Source organism: Melanerpes formicivorus, unplaced genomic scaffold (genome assembly GCF_026170545.1).
Source record: "Melanerpes formicivorus ecotype bairdi unplaced genomic scaffold, bMelFor1.0.p_v2 SCAF_41, whole genome shotgun sequence".
Classification (NCBI taxonomy): Eukaryota; Metazoa; Chordata; class Aves; order Piciformes; family Picidae; genus Melanerpes; species Melanerpes formicivorus.
In genome coordinates this window covers 880976-904987 of record NW_027142393.1, presented here as the reverse complement: position 1 = coordinate 904987, position 24012 = coordinate 880976, and the positions used below count along the sequence as shown (strand labels likewise).

Sequence of the window (24012 nt, the reverse complement as noted above, 5' to 3'; positions counted from 1 at the left end):
AGCAGAGGGGCAGAATCCCCTCCCTGCCCCTGCTGCCCACACTGCTGGGGATCAGCCCAGGACACATCTGGAGCTGGTCTGGCAGCACTCAATGCCAGCTGATGTCCAGCTTTGCACCCAGCAGCACCCCCAAGTCCTCCACAGGGCTGCTCTCAATAAACTCATGGTAAGAGTTCTCTTTTAACTTGCAGCTTCTCCTATCAGCTGCCTTATTATATTGAATGTATTCTAAAACCAGCCTGCACCAGTGGTAGGGTGAAAAAGAGGTAGACCCAGGCTGGTTTAAGTGACTCTCATCCTCTTTGTCACTGCTGTCTTCCTTAGCTCCCTTTTCTTTGTTTGCCTGATAACCAGCTATTGAGAAAATGCAAAGGCTCTCCTTTGTTGAACCAGATTTAAGAGGATTAACTCTTCTTGGAGAGCCCTCTGCTCTGCTTAACTTTTCTTTGGTGTTACGCAGTCAAAAGGCTACCACATAGCCACTCTGCACACGCTGCTGGGTGGACAATTTCTATCCCCAAACATCTTCTTTATGCCACTGCTGCCCAACAGAAAGGTGCAGTGGTTACGCCGAGTGCTAGCTGTTGTATGGCCTGCAGCTGGTGGAGTTCAGCACAGAGCAGTGCTGGAGTTCAGGGAGAAAACCTCACCTCCATGAGCATCCTGCTGTAAAGGATGGCTGCTTACATGCTGATTAGCTGTGTACCAAGGGCCTTGCAGGGAACCTTACCCACCTTTGCTGTAATTCATGGCACACTGGCTCCAGTTCTGGACTCCCCAGTTCAAGAAGGACAGGGATGTGCTGGAGAGGGTACAGCAAAGATGCTGAGGGGACTGGAACATCTCTGTGGTGGGGAAAGGCTGAGAGAATTGGGGCTTTTTAGTCTGGAGAAGAGAAGACTCAGTGGGGATCTCATCAATACCTAAGGGGTGGGTGCCAGGAGGATGGGGCCAGTCTGTATTCAGTGGTGCCCAGTGACAGGACAAGGGGTAATGGGCACAATCTGGAACACAAGAAGTGCCATTTAAACATGAGGAGGAACTCCTTTCTTATGAATGTCTATAAACATCTGAGGGGTGGGTGTCAGGATGAAGGTACCAGGCTGTTACCAGTGGTGTCCAGTGATAGGAGAAGTAATGTGTATAAGCTGGAGCACAGGAAATTCCACCTCAGTGTGAGGAGGAACTTCCTTACTGTGAGGGTGGTGGAGCCCTGGAGCAGGCTGCCTGGGGAGGTGGTGGAGTCTCCATCTCTGGAGAGATTCAAAACCCATCTGGATGTGTTCCTGTGTGACCCCTTCTAGGTCAGCCTGCCTTGGCAAGGGGATTGAATAGGATTGAATTAACCAGGTTGGAAAAGACCTTTGAGATCATCAAGTCCAGCCTATCACCCAACTCCATCTGATCAACTCAACCATGGCACCAAGTGCCTCAGCCAGGCTCTTCCTAAACACCTCCAGTGATGGTGACTCCACCACCTCCCTGGGCAGCACATTCCAATGGCCAGTCTCTCTTGCTGGGAAGAATTTCTTCCTAACACCCAGCCTAAACCTCCCCTGGCACAGCTTGAGACTGTGTCCTCTTGTTCTGGTGCTGCTTGCCTGGGAGAAGAGACCAACCCGGACCAGGCTACAGCCTCCCTTCAGGGAGTTGTAGAGAGCAAGAAGGTCTCCCCTGAGCCTCCTCTTCTCCAGGCTAAGCAACCCCAGCTCCCTCAGCCTCTCCTCACAGGGCTGTGCTCCAAACCCCTCCCCAGCTTTGTTGCCCTTCTCTGGACACCTTCCAGCAACTCAACATCCTACCTAAACTGAGGAGCCCAGAACTGGACACAGGACTCAAGGCATGGCCTAACCAGTGCTGAGTGCAGGGCAGAATGACTTCATGCTCTCCATAGCTCCCTTCCAACCCCTGCCCTTCTGTGGTACCTGTGCTCTGATTCGTTTGTGCATCACCCAAATCCTCGCCTCCGTTGACAGCTCTTCAGTCTTGTAGTCCTAAAGAGAAAGTCACTCAAACAATGAAGCCTGGCTGACAGTGTCTGCCTGAAGCAGCCATTTTATTCCAATCCACTGTGCTGAGTAAAAATATTTCACTGTTTTCCACAGAAGATGCAGCTGAGTGAATTCTCTGGCTGCTTTCAGCACCGTTTCGAGCTGCGTGCCCTACAGAGGAATGATTTCTGTGATTAGCTGCTGATAAGTACCAGGCTGGTGAGGGAGAGCTGAGGCAGAGCATTGCAGAACTGGTAGAAAATGCAAGGTGGCTTCAAAGCATCTCTTGCTGCTTGTGCAAAAAAAGGAATTGATGGCTGTTATTTTCTGGTAATGGATCCAGTGCAATTGCCCTAAATAGCAACCTGAGCCACAGCGAGGCTGAGCAGCCTTCTCTGCACTCTGTGCTCCTGGCATTTGAAACTGATATTTTTCTCATTTGACTGGATTACAAAAAGTTAATTCTCATTAAAAGTGACAGAGGAATGATTTAGCCATTTCATCCTGCCACGTGGAAATGCCGAGGCAGCACCCAGCCCTAGCGCCCAAGCTCCACGGGAAACGCCACCTTGGCTTGGATGAAACCTCCTCTGCTGCCTTCTTCATCAGGATCAGCCCAGTCAAACACCACAACTCCTCAGCTGGAATCATAGTATCATAGTATCAGTCAGGGTTGGGAGGGACCACAAGGATCATCTAGTTCCAACCCCCCTGCCATGGGCAGGGACACCCCACACTACATCAGCCTGGCCAGAGCCTCATCCAGCCTGGGCTTAAACACCTCCAGGGACAGGGCCCCAACCACCTCCCTGGACAACCCATTCCAGGGCTTCACCACTCTCATGGGGAAGAACTTCCTCCTCACCTCCAGCCTGAATCTCCCCACCTCCAGCTTCATTCCATTCCCCCTAGTCCTATCACTACCTGAGATCCTGAGCAGTCCCTCCCCAGCCTTCCTGTAGGCCCCCTTCAGATACTGGAAGGCCACAATCCTGGCAGAGGCCTGAACTGTTGCCAAGCCCTCTCCAAATCCTATTTCTGTGTGCCAGATTTAGAGATTAAAGGATAGATTGGTTTGCTGTGAGAGGTGGAAGTGTTCCCTGTGACATTCCTGCTGACCTTCACTCACCTCTCTGTCAGCAAGCAGCATCTCACCACTCTCCTCAGCCCTTCCCCAGTCCTGCCTAGCCAAGGATTATTGGAGTGCTCCAGAGTATAGGGAAGTGGAAAGGGATCCTTCAAAAACAGTGCCAGGCTCTCCTGGAAAGCTGTGTCCTGCAGAAAATCATAGAATCATTGGGCTTGGGAAAGACCTTTAAGAGTGCTCTTAATGGCTTTTTAATTAGACAAATGGAATGGAATGGAATGGAATGGAATGGGGGATGGAATATGGAATGGAATGGGATGGAATGGAATGGAATGGAATGGAATAGAATAGAATAGAATAGAATAGAATAGAATAGAATAGAATAGAATAGAATAGAATAGAATAGAATAGAATAGAATAGAATAGAATAGAATAGAATAGAATAGAATAGAATAGAATTAACCAGGTTGGAAGAGACCTTCGAGATCATCAAGTCCAACCTATCACCCAACACCATCTCATCAACTCAACCATGGCACCAAGTGCCTCAGCCAGGCTCTTCCTAAACACCTCCAGGGATGGTGACTCCACCACCTCCCTGGGCAGCACATTCCAGTGGCCAATCTCTCTTTCTATGAAGAACTTTCTCCTCACCTCCAGCCTAAACCTCCCCTGGCACAGCTTGAGACTGTGTCTTCTTGTTCTGGTGCTGCTTGCCTGGGAGAAGAGACCAACCCCCACCTGGCTACAACCTCCCTTCAGGGAGTTGTAGAGAGCAAGAAGGTCTCCCCTGAGCCTCCTCCTCTCCAGGCTAAGCAACCCCAGCTCCCTCAGCCTCTCCTCACAGGGCTGTGTTCCGAACCCCTCCCCAGCTCTGTTGCCCTTCTCTGGACACACTCTTCATTCACACTCCTTTAATCACACACTTCTAATCACACTCTTTATTCTGAGAATCTCCCTCTGTTGTTTAGTCTTCATAGAATGTTTGGGTTGGAAAGGACCTTAAAGATTATCTGGTTCTGACTACTAGACCTCCCTCTAGACCAGGTTGCTCAAGGCCTCATGCAATCTGGCCTTGAACATCTCTAGGGAGGAGGCATCCATGACCTCCCTGGGCAACCTGTTCCAGTGTCTCAGCAGCCTCACAGTACAGAATATCTTCCTAAAATCCAGTCTGAATCTCCCCTCTTCCAGCTTAAATCCATTTGCAAGCCCATGTCAAAAGTCCCTCCTGAGCTTTCTTGCAGCCTCCTTCAGGTACTGGAAGGTTGCTCTAAGGTCCCCCTGGAGTCTTTTCTTCTCCATGCTGAACAGCCCCAACTCTCAGCCTGTCCCCAGAGGCAGATGCTTCAACCCTCTGATCATCTTCCTGGCCTCCTCTGGACCCATTGCAGCAGCTCCATCTGGTTCTTGTGCTGAGGCACCAAAACTAGGTGCAGTGCTCCAGGTGTGGTCTCAAGAGAGCAGAGTAGAGGAGGAGGATCACCTCACTCATCCTGCTGGTCAAGGGTTTGTGTCCAGCTGGCTACTTACTAGTCCACATCCTTCTTGCAAATAGCTGAAGCTTTACATTTCCAAGCAGCACATCTGAAAAGAGTGTGCTGCATAGGTGTCCTTCAGGGAGTATTTTCTGAGGACTGTATTTATGCCTCCTTGTTCTTCCTTTAGTGGTCTTGAAGGAAGGAGCTGCTGTTGCTGTTAAATACAGCTGTGCTGTGATGTTGGTACACAAGGAGTGCTGTAGGATTCTAGCTCTTTGTGTTCCATTCCTATCTCAAAACCCCTTCTCTTATTGAAATCAGGCAGGTCTTTAGTAACATTTGCTATTTTTAGCATGACATTTGTGTTAGGAATAAGGCAGAACTGACATGCAGTTCTAAATCAAACCTGTCACTGCAATAGTCCTCAGTGCCATCTTAGATTTCACTTCCACATTTCTAGTTCTGTTTCTCTTCAAATCACATCAGCCAGGTTTGTCTCACCTTAATAAATCATCCCAGCTCAAGGGTTAAATCTCACCTGGCCAACTTGGAAAACAGTTTGGAGGCAATAACACAATTTGCATCGCTCTGTATGAAGCAAACCCTGCCCTGGTGAGGCCTCACCTGCAATACTGCGTCCAGTTTTGGGCTCCCCAGTTCAAGAGGGACTGGAGAAAGTCCAATAGAGAGCTATGTGGATGATGAAGGGACTTGAACATCTCTCCTGTGAAGCAAGACTGAGAGGCCTGGGGCTGTTTAGTCTGGAGAGGGCTGAGAGGGCATCTGATCAATGTCTATAAATATCTGAGGGTGGGTGTCAGGATGAAAATGCCAGGGCTGGTTTCAGTGGTGTCCAGTGAGAAGGCCAGTAGTGTGTATAAGCTGGACCACAGGACATTCCACCTCAACAGGAGGAGAATCTTCACTGTGAGGGTCACAGAGCCCTGGAGCAGGCTGCCCAGAGAGGCTGTGGAGTCTCCTTCTCTGGAGACTTTCAAGACCTGCCTGGATGCATTCTTGTGTGATGTAGCACAGGTGATCCTGCTTTGGCAGCAGGGTGTTGGACTTGATGGACTCCAGAGGCCCCTTCCAAGCTCTGCCATTCTCTGTCCCTGTGATTTGCTCATACAGTATAATCATATGGGTGGAATTACTCCTTCTGCTGCTCAGCTCCTTTCATCAGTGCTGAGAGCTCAGTGCCTTGCTGCTGGCTTTTCCCCTTTTATTACCCAGATCTTTCCCTGTGAAGTGATTATTCTAATTCATCTTTTTTTCCTAAATGCACTGGGTTTCCATTTTCATGGATGTTTTCACCCCTCCAAGCAGCTTCCTTCAGATCCATTCCAGGTTTATAAACAATTTTTAAAGGACATTAATTGAGCTAGTCATCTGTTGATAATTCTGAACAGGAGCATATGAGGAACTATTAAGTTAAGAGAGACATCCCTGGATTCACCCAAACTGTGCTTTAACTCTTTACTGACAGTTGCACTCAGGTAGTTTTGAAGATACAGCTACTTTGCCTCCAGATAGAAATAGAATGCCCTAGCAGGATTAACATTTACCCTAAGCCTTCTTGTGATGGTTTCAGTGACATGTAAAACTGTGACTTTAAGCACTTTACATGGATGCAGCCATATACATAGGATCACAGAATGGTTTGGGTTGGAAGGGCCTTTAGAGGTCATCTAGTTCCAACCCCCTGCCATGAGCGGGGACACCTTCCACTAGGACCAGGTTGCTCAAGGCCTCATCCAGCCTGGCCTTGAACACCTCCAAGAGAGGAGGCATCCAGAACCTTCCTGGGCAACCTGTTCCAGTGTCTCACCACCCTCATCCTGAAGAATGTCTTCCTGTCTCCAGTCTGAATCTCCCCTCTTCCAGCTCAAGGCCATTGTCCCTCATCCTGTCACTACAAGCCCTTGTAAAAACTCTCTCCCCAGCTTACTTGTAGGCCCCCTTCAGGTACTGGAAGGCCTCTATAAGGGCTCCCCAATGTTCTCTTCTCCAGGGTGAGCAGCCCCACCTCCCTCAGCCTGTCCCCATAGAGGAGGTTCTCTCCCCATGATGGGGTTCTCTCATCATCATCTTTCTGGCCTCCTCTGGACCCTCTCCAGCAGTTTCATGTCCTTCTTGTGTTGGGGTCCCTAGAACTGGACACAGTACTCTAGGTGTGGTCTCACCAGTGCAGAGCAGAGGGACAGAATCCCCTCCCTCCTCCTTGTTACTCATTCAGTAACATCTTCAGGAGTTACTGAACTGGGCTGAAAGACCAAAGTGGGGCTCGAGGTCAGGCTTGGTGGGGCTCTGAGCAGCCTGATCTAGTTGGGGATCACAGTATCACAGTACATATCACAGTATAGCCAAGGTTGGAAGAGACCTCGAGGATCATCGAGTCCAACCTATCAACACAGACCCCATGACTAGACCATGGCACCAAGTGCCACATCCAGTCCCCTCTTGAACACCTCCAGGGAAGGTGACTCCACCACCTCCCTGGGCAGCACATCCCAATGACGAACGACTCGCTCGGTGAAGAACTTCCTCCTCACCTCGAGTCTAAACCTCCCCTGGCACAGCTTGAGACTGTGTCCTCTTGTTCTGCTGCTGGTTGCCTGGGAGAAGAGACCAACCCCCACCTGGCTACAACCACCTTTCAGGGAGTTGTAGAAGGCAATGAGGTCACCCCTGAGCCTCCTCTTCTCCAGGCTAAGCAACCCCAGCTCCCTCAGCCTCTCCTCACAGGGCTGTGCTCAAGACCTCTCCCCAGCCTTGTTGTCCTTCTCTGGACACATTCAAGTGTCTCAATGTCCTTCTTAAACTGAGGGGCCCAGAACTGGACACAGGACTCAAGGTGTGGCCTAACCAGTTCAGAGTACAGGGGCACAATGACCTCCCTGCTCCTGCTGGCCACACTGTTCCTGGTGCAGGCCAGGATGCCATTGGCCCTCTTGGCCACCTGGGCACACTGCTGGCTCATGTTCAGGCAGCTGTCAATCAGCACCCCCAGGTCCCTCTCTGTTTGGGAGCTCTCAGCCACTCTGACCCCAGCCTGTAGCTCTGCATGGGATTGCCGTAGCCAAAGTGCAGCACTCGGCACTTGGACTTGTTGAATGCCATCCCATTGGACTCTGCCCATCTGTCCAGCTGGTCAAGGTCCCTCTGCAGAGCCTTTCCACCCTCTAACTGACCAACATCTGCCCCTAACTTGGTGTCATCTGCAAACTTGCTGATGACTGCAGGGGGGGTTGGAGCAGATGAGCACTTGAGGTGCCTTCCAGCCTCCCGCTTCCCACGGCCTCAGCAGGCAGCTCATGTGTTTTCTCCCTCTGTGTTTTTCAGGCTGTTCTACTGGGGCCAGGGAGCCATGAAAGAAGCTCAAGAAGACAACTTGGATAACGAACGGAAGATACAAAGGAAAGAAAAAGAATGTGGCATATAAAGGGTATAATACCTGGAGGTATTGGATCTGACTCATATTTATAACCATGAGACAAGCTTTCACAAAACACACCTTATCTTAGCCAGTCATCACGCTTGGAGCCATGCTGTTGAACTAGAAATTCTCCTTTTCCCCATTCTCCTTTCTGACAGGTAACAAAGGATTGGTGAATGATGATTTTCCCAAGTTGGAAGCACTAATTTTTATCTATCTTAAGTTCATCCTTATGGCTATGTAAGGATCTAAACATTGGCCTATTTAATGTGGATTAATGGGAAAGTGACTCCTTAACAAAAATGGCCACTTGTAAGGACTTGGTTTCAAACTGAGCCGGAGCCTCCCAATGCACTTTGTACAGTTTGGGGAAAGGTGTACTCCTTTGGGAGGCCATGATGACATGTAGTAAAAGGATATCATCTTACTGTTGATATCTTTGAAGACTCATAAACAGAAGCAGAAAAATGAATGGTGGGAAGGAGTGTGACGGAGGGGACACGGACGGAGGGCCGCCGGCAGTGCAAGTTCCCGTTGGTTGGCAGCGACGGGTGGACCAAAGCGGAGTGCTCTACATCAGGTAAGGTTCTCTGAGGTGGTGGCTGCTCCTTTTCTCAGTGGTTTGGACAGAATGTATGGGAAACTGGGGACTCAGCTCAACTACTGTGCTCAGAAACTGGAAGGAGTTCTTCTTTTGGAAGCGTGAGATCGTTGCTGCTGCTGCTGTGAGTGGAGTCCTCCTATGTCAGCTGGGCCATTTGCATGCCTTCAGCATGCTCTCCAATCTGATGCTGCTTGGTCTTGAATATTTGATAACTCTTACTCCACACTTTGCTCTAGGCATGAATAGTTCTTTATTGCTTCTTATTGTCATATGGATTTTAAAGCTGAGTGGTAGCAGATTTGACCTTACTTAATATCTTTATTATTCAATGAGCCTGCAGTGTGCCCAGGCAGCCAGGAGGGCCAATGGCATCCTGCCCTGCATCAGGAACAGTGTGGCCAGCAGGAGCAGGGAGGTCATTCTGCCCCTGTACACTGCACTGGTTAGGCCACACCTCGAGTCCTGTGTCCAGTTCTGGGCTCCTCAGTTTAGGAAGGAGGTTGACTTGCTGGAAGGAGTCCAGAGAAGGGCAACCAAGTTGGTGAGGGGCTTGGAACACAGCCCTGTGAGGAGAGGCTGAGGGAGCTGGGGTTGCTTAGCCTGGAGAGGAGCAGACTCAGGGGTGACCTTATTGCTCTCTACAACTACCTGAAGGGAGGTTGTAGACAGGCAGAGGTTGGTCTCTTCTCCCAGGCAGCCAGCACCAGAACAAGAGGACACAGTCTCAGGCTGCACCAGGGGAGGTTTAGGCTGGAGGTCAGGAGGAAGTTCTACGCAGAGAGAGAGATTGGCCATTGGGATGTGCTGCCTGGGGAGGTGGTGGAGTCCCCATCACTGGAGGTGTTCAGGAGGAGACTTGCTGGGGTGCTTGGTGCCATGGGTTAGTTGTTTAGGTGGGTTGGATTGGTTGATGGGTTGGACTCGATGATCTTGAAGGTCTCTTCCAACCTGGTTTGGTTTATTCTATTCTAACCAGAGGTTTAGTTCTACACCACATGAGATGATGAGGAAACTCTGTTGCCTTTTGCCTGCTCCCAGGTGCAGGGGCATTGACTTTGCTGGCAGCAGCATGGGGTATTTTGTGAGTTGAATTCAGAGCAGTGGTCACACATTTAAACAGTTCATGGCCTGTAAGGTGGAGTGGGACTCTTTCTTCTTCCATCAGCAACAAGCTCTCAGCTCCCTTCATGCAGTGCCATATGACTTTATCCTGACATTTTGGAGCTCTGGAACTACTGGAACTGGGACTGTTTAGTCTGGAGAAGAGTAGGTTGAGGGAAGACCTCGTTGCTCTCTGCAGCTCCCCGAAGGGGGAGTTTGTAGTGAGGTGGGGATTGTCTCTTCTCCCTAGTGTCAGGTGATAGAATGAGAAGAAAGGGCCTGAAAATGTGGCAGGGGAGGTTTAGCTTGGATAGTAGGAAAAATGTCACTGCTGCAGGAGTGGTCAGGCACTGGAACAGGCTGCCCAGGGAGGTGGTGGAGTCACCATCCCTGAAAGTGTGGCCCTGGCACTTTGGGACATGGTATCATGGCCATGGTGGTGTTGTGTTGAAGGTTGGACTCAATGATTCTAGAGGGCTTTTCCAACCCAAACAATTCTGATTCCATGGTTCCTCTTCCCATAGCTGTTTCTGGGTTTATGCTCCAGGTCCCCACTACATTTCTGTATTGTACTTACTCTCTTCTGAAAGAAAATCTAAGTGTAACTACCTAGGAGCTGCAGAAAACATCAGGTTTTCTGTGCCCTGTGAAGCTTCTGTGTTCAGTATGACTGACATTCCCCAGCCAGATTTTCTCCCATGGATTCCTCACACTTCCAATGTAGAGAAAACAGAACACAAGCCTAAATCCCAAGGTTTAGGCATTCTATTTGTCTATTTTGTTAGTTTATTGGTTTTTTTTTGCTTCGCCCTGGAACAGTCACAAAGAAGGCTGGGCAGGGACTGGCTGCAAAGCAGGCCTGAGGAGAGAGACTTGGGGGTGCTGGTGGCCAAGAAGCTCACCAGGAGCTCTCAGTGTGCACTTGCAGTCCAGAAAGCAAATCAGATCCTGGGCTGCATCAGGAGAAGTGTGGCCAGCAGGGCAAGGGAGGTGATCCTCCCCCTCTGCTCAGCTCTGCTGAGACCCCACCTGGAGTACTGCCTCCTGTTCTGGTGCCCCTATTACAAGAGGGATCTGGAGGTGCTGGAAGGTGTCCAGAGCAGGGCCACAAGGATGAGCAGAGGGCTGGAGCACCTCTCCTGTGAGGACAGACTGAAGGAGTTGGGGCTGTTCAGTCTGCAGAAGAGAAGGCTCTGAAGTGACCTCATTGTGGCCTTCCAGTATCTGAAGGGGGCTACAGGAAGGCTGGGGAGGGACTGCTCAGGACCTCAGGTAGTGATAGGACTAGGGGGAATGGAATGAAGCTGGAGGTGGGGAGATTCAGGCTGGAGGTGAGGAGGAAGTTCTTCCCCATGAGAGTGGTGAAGCCCTGGAATGGGTTGTCCAGGGAGGTGGTTGGGGCCCTGTCCCTGGAGGTGTTTAAGCCCAGGCTGGATGAGGCTCTGGGCAGCCTGATCTAGTGTGGGGTGTCCCTGCCCATGGCAGGGGGGTTGGAACTAGCTGATCCTTGTGGTCCCTTCCAACCCTGAATGATACTATGGTACTATGATGCTATGAAATGCATTGCAGTTACTCTTAAATGAATGGGTTCAGGCAAACAGACTGTAAATGAAATGTTACTTGGAGCAAACAACAGAAAAAGAGCAAAGTTAGCTTTAACAAAATCTGGGTCCCTCAGGTTTGCCTCACAGAAGTCTAAATGTTTTTCAGCCCATGATTTGCTGCTTCTTCTTCTTCTATTCTCTGATTAAAATAACCCCAGCTCCACAACATCTTCTGTCTTAGCAAATACAAAACCCTGTTAATGAGTCAGAGCACACTCCCAGTTTGACACTGACCCACCACAAAGGATCCAATGCATTCCAAGATTTCTTGTTGGTGTCCTCAGTTAGCAGAGTCGGACAGGATCTGCGTCAGCGATACGCATGGCAGGGAGAAATCTCCTTCCCCTTGGGTTGCTCATTACATCTGTAATGTACTGGGCCTCTGCCTTAGTTAAAAGTCAATGAGAAAGAATAAGTTGGGGGCTGGGTTTTTTTCTCCTGTCATCTCTGTGCAGGCATCAGGAGATATCGTGCTTTGATATTGCACCCTCGGTAAGTTTGCAGGTGGCGCCAAGCTGGTTGGCTGTGTCACAGGTGGCCAAGAAGGCCAAGGGCATCCTGGCCTGCAGCAGGAACAGTGTGGCCAGCAGGAGCAGGGAGGTCATTGTGCCCTGTACTAAGCACTGCTTAGGCCACACCTTGACAGGACCTTGAGTCCTGTGTCCAGTGCTGGGCTCCTCAGTTTAGGAAAGATGTTGAGGTGCTGGAAGGTGTCCAGAGAAGGGCAACAAAGCTGGGGAGGGGTTTGGAGCACAGCCCTGGGAGGAGAGGCTGAGGGAGCCTTATGAGGAGAAGTGGTCAGTTCTGGGCCACTCACTACAAGAGGGACATTGAGGATCTGGAGTGTGTCCAGAGCAGGGCAATGAGGCTCATGAAGAGCCTGGAGCACATGGCCTGTGACGAGCACCTGAGGGAGCTGGGGTTGAGCAGTCTGGAGTAGGGGAGGCTGAGGTGAGCTCTCTACAGCTATCTCAGGGGAGGCTGGAACAAGGAAGGGGCAGCCTTTTCTCCTTGGTGTCAAGTGACAGGACCAGAGGAAATGGTTTCAAGCTGCACCAGAGGAGGTTCAGGCTGGATGTTAAGAAATATTTCTTCCCAGAGAGGGTTCTCCAACGTTGGAATGGTCTGCCCAGGGCAGTGCTGGAGTCACCATTCCTGGGGGTTGTGCAAGCAGAGTGTGGATCTGGAGCTTAGGGACCTGGTTTAGTGTTGACCCTTCTGTGCTGGGTCAGGGGTTGGACTGGATGAACTTGAAGGTCTCTTCCAAACAGATCTATTCTGTGATTACCTACCTGATGATCCTACCTGCTCTTGAGCTTCATTTTCTACATGAAGCTTGCACTGCTCCTTCAGGCATTTGGCTGCCATACTGTTGGTACAATGCTGCCTGATGTTTTGCTTTTCTGGTTCCTTTTTATGGCCACTCTCTTTGTGACTGGCTCTTACAGTCTTGTTTGATGGAAGTAGGAGCTGTGGGTTGGGAAGGATGGAAGTCAATAATCCAACCTCCTGCTTGACATGGAGCAGATGAACTCAGATCCTGGCTATATGGTGGAAGGCACAGAGTAGGAGCTGTGAGTTGGGAAGGATGCAAGTCAATAATCCAACCTCCTGCCTGACATGGAGCAGATGAACTCAGATCCTGGCTATGTGGTGGAAGGCACAGAGTAGGAGCTGTGGGTTGGGAAGGATGCAAGTCAATAATCCAACCTCCTGCCTGACATGGAGCAGATGAACTCAGATCCTGCTTATGTGGTGGAAGACACAGAGTAGGAGCTGTGGGTTGGGAAGGATGCAAGTCAACAATCCAACCTCCTGCTTGACATGGAGCAGATGAACCCAGATCCTGCTTATGTGGTGGAAGACACAGAGTAGGAGCTGTGGGTTGGGAAGGATGCAAGTCAATAATGCAGCCTCCTGCTTGACTGGAGCAGATGAACCCAGATCCTGCTTATTTGGTGAAAGACAGAGTAGGAGCTGTGGGTTGGGAAGGATGGAGGTTAATAATCCAACCTCCTGCTTGACTTGGTCAGGGTTTCACCTGCTGCATCTTCAAGGGTTGAGTTTCCTCTACCTCCCTGGGTAACCTGCTCTAGTGCTTCAGTGCCCTTCTGAGAGAACAGCCACCCTGGAAATATGCAGGATGGCTATTGAGAGAAGGAAAGGTCAAGCAGTATTGACTCAAAAGCTATCCAAGGGAAAATGAGTGTGTATATTAAGGTCTGACATGATTTAACTAGGATAGATGATCCCAGCTGAATAAGGACTCCTTCTATTTGTGCTTCCTTATAAAGCACACATGCTCTTCCAGCAGCTGTCAACAGTTGCTGTGGATTAAATCCATTCATTAACTAGTTTTTATTACCTGGTTAAAGCACTGAGTTGAGCCTTGGTGCTTTTCCTAGTAAAGCAGTGCTGCTGCCTTACAGCAGGACCTAACTCTGCTCCTCAGCTGAGTGCTTCTGAGTAGTCATCAGGGCAGGAAACTGAGGAAATCTCCTTAAGCACAGGAGCAGAGCTCACAACTGTCACTAATCTTAATGGATTATCATTTACTCTTGCTTGTTTCTGTGGGAGGCCAAAAACTTCTGGATGACCTTAGTGCTGAAAAAACCCCTGGTGGTTTCTTACAAGGGAGGCTGTGAGTTGTCCTTTGCAGTACAGGAGTGTGAGGACACATGTGGCCAGCAGGTCAAGTGAGGGCATTCTGCCCTCCTACTCTTCTCATGTGAGACCTCACTTGGAGTACAGCATCCAACTCTGGAGCCCCCAACACAAGAAGAACATGGATCTGTTGGAGAGTGTCCAAAAGAGGGCCACAAGGATGATCAAAGGGCTGGAACACCTCTCCTGTGGGGACAGGCTGCTAGAGTTGGGACTGTTCAGCCTGGAGAAGAGAAGGCTCCAGGGAAACCTTAGAGCAGCCTCCCAGGACTTGAAAGGCACTGTGGGAAAGCTGGAGAGGGACTTTTTACAGGGGCTTGGAGGGGTAGGATAAGAGGCAATGATTTTTAAAGAGGAGCAGGGTAGAGTTAGATTGGACATTAGGAAGAAGGTGGTTAGTATGAAGGTGTTGAGGCACTAGAACAGGTTGACCAGAGAAGCTGTGGATGCCTCATCTCCAGAAGTGTTTAGGACAAGGCTGGATGAGGCTTTGAGCAACCTGGCCTAGTAAGAGGTGTCTCATCTAAATCCAGCTTCTTCCAGCATGAAGCCATTCTACTCATCCTGTCACTGCATGCCCTTGTAAAAAGTATCTCTCCAGCTCTCCTGCAGACCTCCTTTAGATACTGGAAGGCCACAATAATGTCTCCTGGAAGCTAAAGAAGAGCAAACAAGTGATACTCACTGAGTGAAAATATATTAAGGGTTTAATCAGCCTGTAGCTGAAATGAAAAGAAATAACAATAGAGTCATTCCCTCCCTGCTCCCCAAATCGTAGACTAGACTAGACTAGAATAGAATAAAATAGAATAGAATAGAATTAACCAGGTTGGAAAAGACCTTCAAGATCATCAAGTCCAACCTATCATCCAACACCATCTCATCAACTCAACCATGGCACCAAGTGCCTCAGCCAGGCTCTTCCTAAACACCTCCAGGGATGGTGACTCCACCACCTCCCTGGGCAGCACATCCCAATGGCCAATCTCTCTTGCTGGGAAGAATTTCTTCCTAACATCCAGCCTAAACCTCCCCTGGCACAGCTTGAGACTGTGTCCTCTTGTTCTGGTGCTGGGTGCCTGGGAGAAGAAGCCAACCTCACCTGGCTACAACCTCCATTCAGGTATTTGTAGACAGCAATGAGGTCTCCCCTGAGCCTCCTCCTCTCCAGGCTAAGCAACCCCAGCTCCCTCAGCCTCTCCTCACAGGGCTGTGCTCCAGACCCCTCCCCAGCTTTGTTGCCCTTCTCTGGACACCTTCCAGCATCTCAACATCTTTCCTAACCTGAGGGGCCCAGAACTGGACACAGGACTCAAGGTGTGACCTAACCAGTGCTGAGCACAGGGTTGGAAAAGACCTCTAAGATCATCAATTCTCACCTTCAACCTATGAGAAAAGACCTCTAAAATCCTCCAGTCCAACCATTAACCCAACACCACCATGGCCATTAAACCATGTCCCAAAGTGCCATGGCCACAGGTTTCTTGAACACCTCCAGGATGGTGCCTCCACCACCTCCCTGGGCAGCCTGTGCCAGTGCCTGACTTGAGCTGAGGGGAGGACAGGTTTGGCTTTGCTGATCTGTCGCCTCCTAGCCCTGCCACTGTTTGGAGATGGCTCTTTTATCTTGCTTCCCCTCAGCCCTGTCACTGTCACACATCTAGGCAGTTCCTTCTAACAATAATTATTTCAGGGCAAGGCTGGCTAATCAGCTCCTGATTTGAACTGTCAGTGTAACTTTAGATGTCCCTTGCAGACGTTGCTATCCCTGTGACTTCATTCTGGTGCAGAATGAGGTGTTTGTATGTTGGGTTTGAAGCAGGGAAGTTTGTCATGGCCTGGGCTGGTGTCATGGTCCAAACTTGGGCTGCTTTTGTTAAAAGAAGAGCTATTTCCAGCTGCCATTAAGAGGCAGTGTTCTCAGCCTCATAAATTACCCTCTTCTCTCCCCCATAAACAGTTTAGATGGCCAGGTAATAAAGAGCAATCTGCAAGTCAGAGCCTTGTGACATGAGAGCTTTTTTTTCATCTTATGAATTAGTGATTTTTGCTGTAACAGAATTTCCAATGTCCTATTTTTGGATCTGGAGATAATGATTTTCTGGTGGGAGTTAGAGGAACCCAAGCATAGTTTATCAGAAACTCACTGGACTGGCTTCTTGGTGTAATATGTCTCACTGGCAGTGAGAGGCTTCGAGTCAGAGCTGAATGAAACCAAACTGTTTATGCAAATAAGAGACCTGCTTTTCATGGGCTCTTGGGATTGTTTGGGTTGGAAAAGACCTCTGAGATCACCCAGTCCAACCATTCACCTACCACCACCATGACCATTAAACCATGTCCCAGAGTGCCATGGCTACATGGTTTTTGAACACCCCCTGGGATGGTGACTCCACCACCTCCCTGGACAGCCTGCTCCAACGCCTGGCCACTCCTGCAGCAAAGAAATCGTTCCTCATCTCCAGGCTAAACCTCCCCTGGTGCAACTTGAGGCCATTTGCTCTCGTTCTATCACACTTTTGTTACTGTTCCCCTTTTTCTCTGTGGGTTTTCTCCTACACATTTTGTGAGGTTTTTTTCTTTTTAAATTAGATCCCAGTCCTGAAAAGTGGAGATGAGTTTGGTGCCTACATGGAACTGCAGTGATGAGATGGAGGGGGAGGAGGTCCATGGGGACTGAACTCTGCCTGTGTGTTACACATTGTAGGAGAGAGGAGGGAGAAAAACCATCTTGGTGGTGTTAAGGCTTTCAAGCAGGACTACAGTATGAATAATAAATACCAATAATCTCAGTTAACTTCTCTGCACTCGCTGTGTTTGCTTTCCACAGTCAAATCTTCCTTTAAAATGATTTGTAGGGGCTGTTTTTGAGAGGGGTCATCTCAGTTCTTGACTGAAAGCGAGGAGAATCAGGAAACAGCATAGGAAATCTTAGCTGTGTTATTTGAAGCACCCCCCCAACTTGTGCTGTTAGTGTGGTAGAGAGAAGTCATGACCTGTCAAACAGCTTATATTCATCATTTCTGTTGCTTTGCAGTCCCAGTGGGTCTTTATTATCCTGCTTGGAGCAGGTGAAGACTTACTTGCTGACTGATGGAACATGCAAGTGTGGCCTAGAATGTCCTCTTGTTCTTCCCAAGGTAATGAAAAGCATCCTTTTGGATCTCTGTGCTATGATCTTCTGAACTGTGTCAGCTGATGTGCTATCTGTTCAGCTCATCCATGTAACATCAGTGGTACAGGCCCACAGATTTACCATCAAATGCAAAATCAGTCTCCCTTCTGCCCTCCTGAAAAAGATCTGACTCCATTGTTACGGTGTGTGAACGTTACACTGGAGCCCTGCCATCGACAGCAGCATCTGAGACTCAAACCAAGCCACGGCCTTGCCTCCCAGCTTCAGTCTCAGCTCCACAATTTCACTGTCTGGAGGCAAATTCTAAACTTCCCTTCTTCATCACAGAGCAATCTCAGCCACATATGGTCCTTGTCTCTTGGGTTTTTATACTGAAGGGCGTTAAACTTCTCTTGCTGGCTGACAACCTCCCTGGTCACGTACTCACTGCTGTTATTATTACTACTCCTGCTGCTACCACCACCAGTACTGTTATCATTGCTGGTATTGTATTTAATTATTCTAGTTTATTGTTCTGTTCACTTCTTGTTACATTTCATGATTATAACATCCAGTCTTTTATTGCAAGGCTCCATGATGTTTATTGCATAGCATTGGTAAGTTAGAAGTAGTATTGCGTAGTACTGGTAAGTTAGAAACTGTCAAGGCTATCTCTTGGGCAAGGTAGGGGCAGACAGGAGAATTCTGTCTGGGGTGTGTTTGGGGAGTTTGCTGCCTGCCATCCTGACTTTGAACACCGGAATCATTCACCCTCAGGTCTTTAATTTTGATCCTGGAGCTGCTGTGAAGCAGAGAACTGCTGAAGATGTCAAAGCGGACGAAGATGTCACCAAACTATGCATCCACAAAAGGAAGATTATTGCTGTGGCTACACTTCATAAAAGCATGGAAGCACCACATCCCTCACTAGTTCTGACTAGTCCTGGTGGTGGAACAAGTGAGTAAAATGATGCAGGATAATTCAGTGACTCCCTTTTGCATGTATTTGTCTTCGCCCTGCCAAAATACTCCCCGGTAGTAAACAGATCCAAGGTAAAAATGGAGAGAGCATTTGGAGAGATGGAGGGAGATAGAAAATGAGCCTCAAAAGCAGGTCAGCCCAGACTAAGAGCCTGAATTTCTTGGAAAAGGTATCAGATTGTTCTAGACAAAGAAAATACATTAGCTCTCATCTTTTGGAACTGTAGTAATATGTCTGATATTCTGTCACATGGGAAATTAGAGAAGCAGAATAAAGTGATTATAAAGGGATTAGAATGTGGCTGAGGACTTGGCTAAATGGGAAATTGTATTGCAAGGCAGAATGTACAGCAGGAGAAGATCTCCACTGTAATTTCTCAAGGATTATTTTTGGGGAGCGACCTGGATTAGCATTTTAATTATCCACATCAACAAGAAAGGAGGGAGGCTGTTGATGGATGAAGTTGACAGGTCTTATCCAAACAAGAGGACATCAAAACAGGGTGAAAATCTGGGGGATCATGGAGACCTGGAGTTGAAAGAAAAGGTGTAGCCACAAATCCTGTTAATTGTGAGGTTATTCACTTGGGGACTAGTGAAAAAAAAGCTATTAGCTGTAAATGATTGAGGAAAGAAGCCCTAGATATCATAGCTGATCAAAGATGCCTGTGAGCAGTACCAGATGGCAGTGTGGTGCAGATCAGTGTGACTGGGAGAGGAAGAAGTACAAATGCTGTTGTGTTCTCCCTGCCTTCCTGCACCCTCTTGCTAGCAGCACTCCTGCTGAAATAGAGCAGAGGCCTTTCCCTTAGTGGACTGCAAAACCTGCCTTATGAAAGTCATCTGAAAGCCTCTGGGTTGTTCAACCCAGCAAAATGGTGGCTGAGAGGAGACACAATTGCTGTCAATAAGGGCATCATGAGAATCAGCCCTGGAAAATAAAGCTCCTTAAGCTAAAGGACAAAGCCAGCACTGAATTAAACAGCTACAAAACCAGGGGTGCATAAAACCTTTCAGTTAAAATGAGGAGCTTTCAGAGGATTCCAAAACAAAGGTTCTGAAGTAGTCAAAACAAATCCAAATGGGGAAGACAACAGAGAGAAGTTACCTTAAGACAGAGCTCAGTATGTTTATGGTTGTATACTCTGATGCATCCAGCTTGTGGGAATTGGCCCTGGATAATGTGAGAGAGCTCTTTTGCACCCCAGTATTGCTGCAGCAAGAGCTGGCTAATTGCCAGCCCCTCTACAGCTTGAATTCAGAGTGGGAAATTTGAAGAGCATAAGAAGTGCAGGCAACTCTTGAGGGGACCACTGCTGGTCATAGCCCTGATGTGCTCTGTGTGATTTGAGAGCTTTGTTTCAGTTGGGTTTTCTGCAGTGCCATTTAGGTGTTTAAGGAAAGCAGAGCAAGTTCCCACATCACAATGCTGTTCCCTGGTTAATTATGTTTTATTCTTTAGGAGTAGCACTTAAATTGCATTTCCATTTTCAAACAAAGTAGCACAATGAAGGAGGTCAAACCAGCTGAACATTAAGAGGCAAGTCACATTTATGTGGTCTCACCACCTCTGTTGATCAGAACGTTGTGTACTAAGCAAAGAAGGAAATTTCCTCATCATTTGTCTTCATAAACAAAATATCTCTGGGTTTGCACACTCACATTTGACCCTTTGCTCAGGCCCAGCCTTGCAGGTGAGGCTTGCATCTTCCATGTTGCACTTCAGCCTTGGGATTTGTCCTCTAAGTAAGGCTTGGGTTGTATTTTGGGAAAGGTAATATGTTTGTTTCTCTCATGATGTAGCTGGTTGAGCAAATAGGATGAAGGCAGGATTGTCAGTGCCATCTGTCTCTCATGGGCAGGCTGAAGGAAGGGAATTGGGTTCTTGTGAGTAGAGGAATTTAAAGGCACCTCTGGATTCATTTGAACATGGAATCTTTAGCTGATTATTCAAGTTTAAGCTTGCATACTCAGAGGCTGCATGCCAAGCACTCCAAGCTGAATTGCAGATTCCCAGAGCAGAACTGGCAGCAGGTCCTCCAGATGTAGAGCTGCTCGTGATGTGGAGCTGCTCGTGATGTGGAGCTGCTCATGGTGTGGAGCTGCTCATGATGTGGAGCTGCTCATGGTGTGGAGCTGCTCGTGATGTGGAGCTGCTCATGATGTGGAGCTGCTCGTGGTGTGGAGCTGCTCATGGTGGTATTCTTAAAGCACAACATTGGGGCAAAAACTCTTTTGATGTAAATCTGATATTAGCAGGCTCTAAAAGGATCTTGTGCTTGTGGGAAGGTCTAGCCCCCACAGTGGGATGTACAGGCAATTCCCATTGTGGAAGGGTACACCTGCAAATATCCCCAGGCTCTTTACCCTGAAACCAACAGGTGAGGTTGAGCCCCTTCAATTTAGCATCTTCACCCCAAGGAGAGCTTGTTGCAGAAGCTGCAGGTAAAGCCTTAACTCAGTGCAGTGAGAGGACAGTTCCCAGGATCTGAACTAACTCACACAACTGTGCCTGTGGTGCCAGCAAGTGACACAGAGCAGCAGGAGAAGCTGCCCCCTGCCTTGCATGGCCGTGGTGAGTCAAGGTCTCTGCAATCAAGGGGTTGGCTGAAGAGAAATCTGGGCCAAAGTTACGTGGCACAGCTCCCCATTCATCCTCATCAGGGCCAGAGTTTGGAGCAGGACTCTTTTCTCTGTGGGGCATGGAGAAATTAGTGTAAGCCCTTGTTGGGCTTTGTTCCTCCTATACTCAATAGATGGTGCCAGAGGCTCCTTTTCCCTCTGACAGCAATTGCCTGCTCTTCCTGCCAGCTCCTCTAGCCCTAGCCAAAGTGTTGGTGCTGGAGATTCAGGAGTAGGACCCTGGTAATGATAGTTAGAAAGAAAAGACAGAAAGCAAAGAGAAAGACTGAAGGTTGTCCATATTTATGCAGCCCTTACGTGGGATATGGAGTTAAAGTCTATACAGCTACACCATGTCATGGGGTCTGTGTTGACAGGTTAGACTCAATGTTCCTTGAGGTCATTTCCAACCTCAGTTATACTGTGAGACTGTGGTACTGTGATACCATGTAGTAGGGCAGCACAGACCATTCCATTGGTGATTTTGGTGATTTGCCTCTCTTGAGGCAAAAGTTTAGCCAACAGCCTTCCCAGCTTTGCTGAACATTGCACTGAAATGCCTGATATACTGAGTTTCAAACCAGTAACTCTTGTGTTTTCACTCCCAGGTGCAACTCCAGTAGTTCCTACTAGAGCAGCAACTCCAAGGTCAGTGAGGAATAAATCACATGAAGGAATTACAAATTCTGTGATGCCGGAATGTAAGACTCCTTTCAAGTTGATGATGGGGGCATCTAATGCCATGGGTAGGCTTTATGTGCAAGAAATGGCTGGAAGCCAGCAACAAGAACTTCATTCTGTCTATCCTAGGCAGAGATTGGGTAGCAATGAACTGGGACAGAAGTCTCCGTACCGTGGCAGTCACGGCGGGATGCCCAGCCCAGCTTCATCGGGATCGCAGATCTACGGAGATGGCTCAATCTCTCCCAGGACTGACCCTCTCGGAAGCCCGGATGTTTTCACGAGGAACAATCCCAGTTTTCACGGAGCACCCAACTCTAGTCCTATTCACATGAACAGGACACCTCTCTCTCCACCATCAGTAATGCTACACGGCTCTCCCATACAGTCATCCTGTGCAATGGCTGGAAGGACTAATATACCTCTTTCCCCCACCTTGCCCACGAAAAGCCCGGTAATGAAAAAGCCCATGTGTAGTTTCTCAGCTGGTATGGAAATACCACGAGCAATGTTTCACCACAAACCGCCCCAAGGCCCGCCCCCCGCCTCCCCCCCCCACCTTCTTGTGCTCTTCAGAAAAAGCCATTGCCATCAGAGAAGGATCCACTTGGCATACTTGACCCTATCCCCAGCAAACCCGTGAACCAGAACCCGGTTATCATTAACCCAACGACCTTCCATTCAAACGTCCACTCTCAGGTACCCGTGATGAATGTAAGCATGCCTCCTGCTGTCGTCCCTCTGCCAAGTAACCTCCCCTTGCCAACCGTCAAACCTGGGCACATGAACCACGGGAGTCACGTTCAAAGAGTGCAGCATTCTGCTTCAACCTCCCTCTCTCCTTCACCGGTGACGTCCCCGGTTCACATGCTGGGATCCGGGATGGGAAGGATCGAGGCTTCTCCCCAAAGATCACGTTCCTCTTCCACGTCATCAGACCATGGCAATTTCCTGCTGCCCCCAGTAGGACCACAGTCATCCTGTAGCGGTATGAAAGTTCCTCCCAGGTCCCCGCGGTCGACGATAGGGTCGCCGAGGCCATCTATGCCATCTAGCCCTTCCACCAAGCACGACGGACTCAATCAGTACAAGGAGATCCCCAACCCGTTAATTGCTGGAATGAGTAACGTCTTAAACCCTCCAAACAATGCAGTTTTTGCCACTGCATCGGCTGGAAGCGGTTCCTTGAAGAGCCAGCCTGGTTTGCTGGGAATGCCTTTAAATCAGATCTTGAACCAGCACAACGCTGCCTCTTTTCCAGCAAGCAGTTTACTCTCAGCAGCAGCCAAAGCACAGCTAGCAAATCAAAATAAACTTGCTGGTACCAACAATAACAGCAGTAGCAATTCTGGACCTGTTGCCAGCGGCGGCAACAACGAAGGACACAGCACTTTAAATACCATGTTCCCTCCTGCTGCCAACGTGCTCCTACCGACGACCGAAGGGCAGAGTGGCCGAGCAGCACTCAGAGATAAGTTGATGTCTCAGCAGAAAGATCCTCTGAGGAAAAGGAAGCAGCCCACCACCACGGTGTTGAGTTTGCTGAGACAGTCTCAGCTGGACAGTTCTGGAGTTTCCAAAGCTGGCTCTGATTTGATAAGAAAGCAAAGTCAAAGCTCCTTCCCCATCAGTTCTATGTCCCAGCTCCTTCAGTCCATGAGTTGTCAAAGCTCTCACATGAGCAGCAATAGTACCACCAGTTGTGGGAGCTCCAGTACCGCTTTACCTTGCTCTGGTAACCAGATGCATTTTGCAGACACCAGTATGAACTCTGGCAGCCTCCAGAACTCGCTGGCACAGAGTTTACCCCTGCGAGGGGAGGGTGTGCACTGCCAGAACACAAACACTAACTTTGTCCACGGTACAAGCCCGGGCACCACCAACCACCTTGCAGGGTTAATCAATCAGATGCAGGCCAGCGGCACCTGCGGGATGCTGGCTCAGTCAGGAATGGCTTTAGGAAACTCATTACATCCGAACCCACCTCAGCCCAGAATCCAGGCATCCTCCACTCCAGTGATACCAAACAGCATTGTTAGCAGCTGTAATCAAACAAGTCCTGAAGCAGGTAGGTTTCCTCCTGAAAGGATGCCCCAGGGTTTGGCTGCTGGGAAATACGTGGCGACTGGTTTGAGATGGGTTCTTTATACCTGTCTGCTCGTTCACCTTGAGTCTGCCAGCATAAGAACCTGCCTGTTTCAGGCTGCTGCCCAGGTCATAATAAAACAAATGAGAAAATCCAGTGGCAGACTGAAAATACATCCCCCTGCTTCTGAACAAAAACCTTCCTCTGACAGCTCTTGCTTCCGTTAGCTTCCACACACTGCCAAAATAAAATCCATGACCTTCTGTTCCCACCCAGACCTCAGCTTTTGTCACTTGCCCAAAGAAATTGGGATTGGTTTTCCTTTTGCAGCGTGCCCTTTGCTACTTCAACCCTAGAGTGCCATGACCAACCTGGCAGTGTATATCCAGGCTGTCCATCTGTTCCTTACTGCTTGCGTTCAAGAGTCGGTGGTCCCACAGGCTGGAGCAGATAGTAGGGGTATAAAAGTTTACAAGATAACCTTTTGTAGGTGCAGCCAAGTCTGTGTTTGCCTTTATCATGACCATTTTACTCAGCTGGTAATTAAATGCTTGAACAA

The 24012-nt window shown here is 48.9% G+C and overlaps 1 protein-coding gene across 1 annotated transcript in view; it reads left to right on the top strand.

The window, feature by feature from the left end:
* Positions 1-24012, top strand: part of MBD5 (methyl-CpG binding domain protein 5) — a 205702-nt gene that overhangs the window by 145050 nt on the left and 36640 nt on the right. The window contains 6 exon segments of the mRNA XM_068158686.1: positions 7902-8019; positions 8441-8575; positions 17006-17108; positions 17861-18041; positions 21295-21914; positions 21917-23435. Coding sequence (XP_068014787.1) covers positions 8463-8575; positions 17006-17108; positions 17861-18041; positions 21295-21914; positions 21917-23435 — 2536 coding nt within the window. The 5' untranslated portion in view covers positions 7902-8019; positions 8441-8462.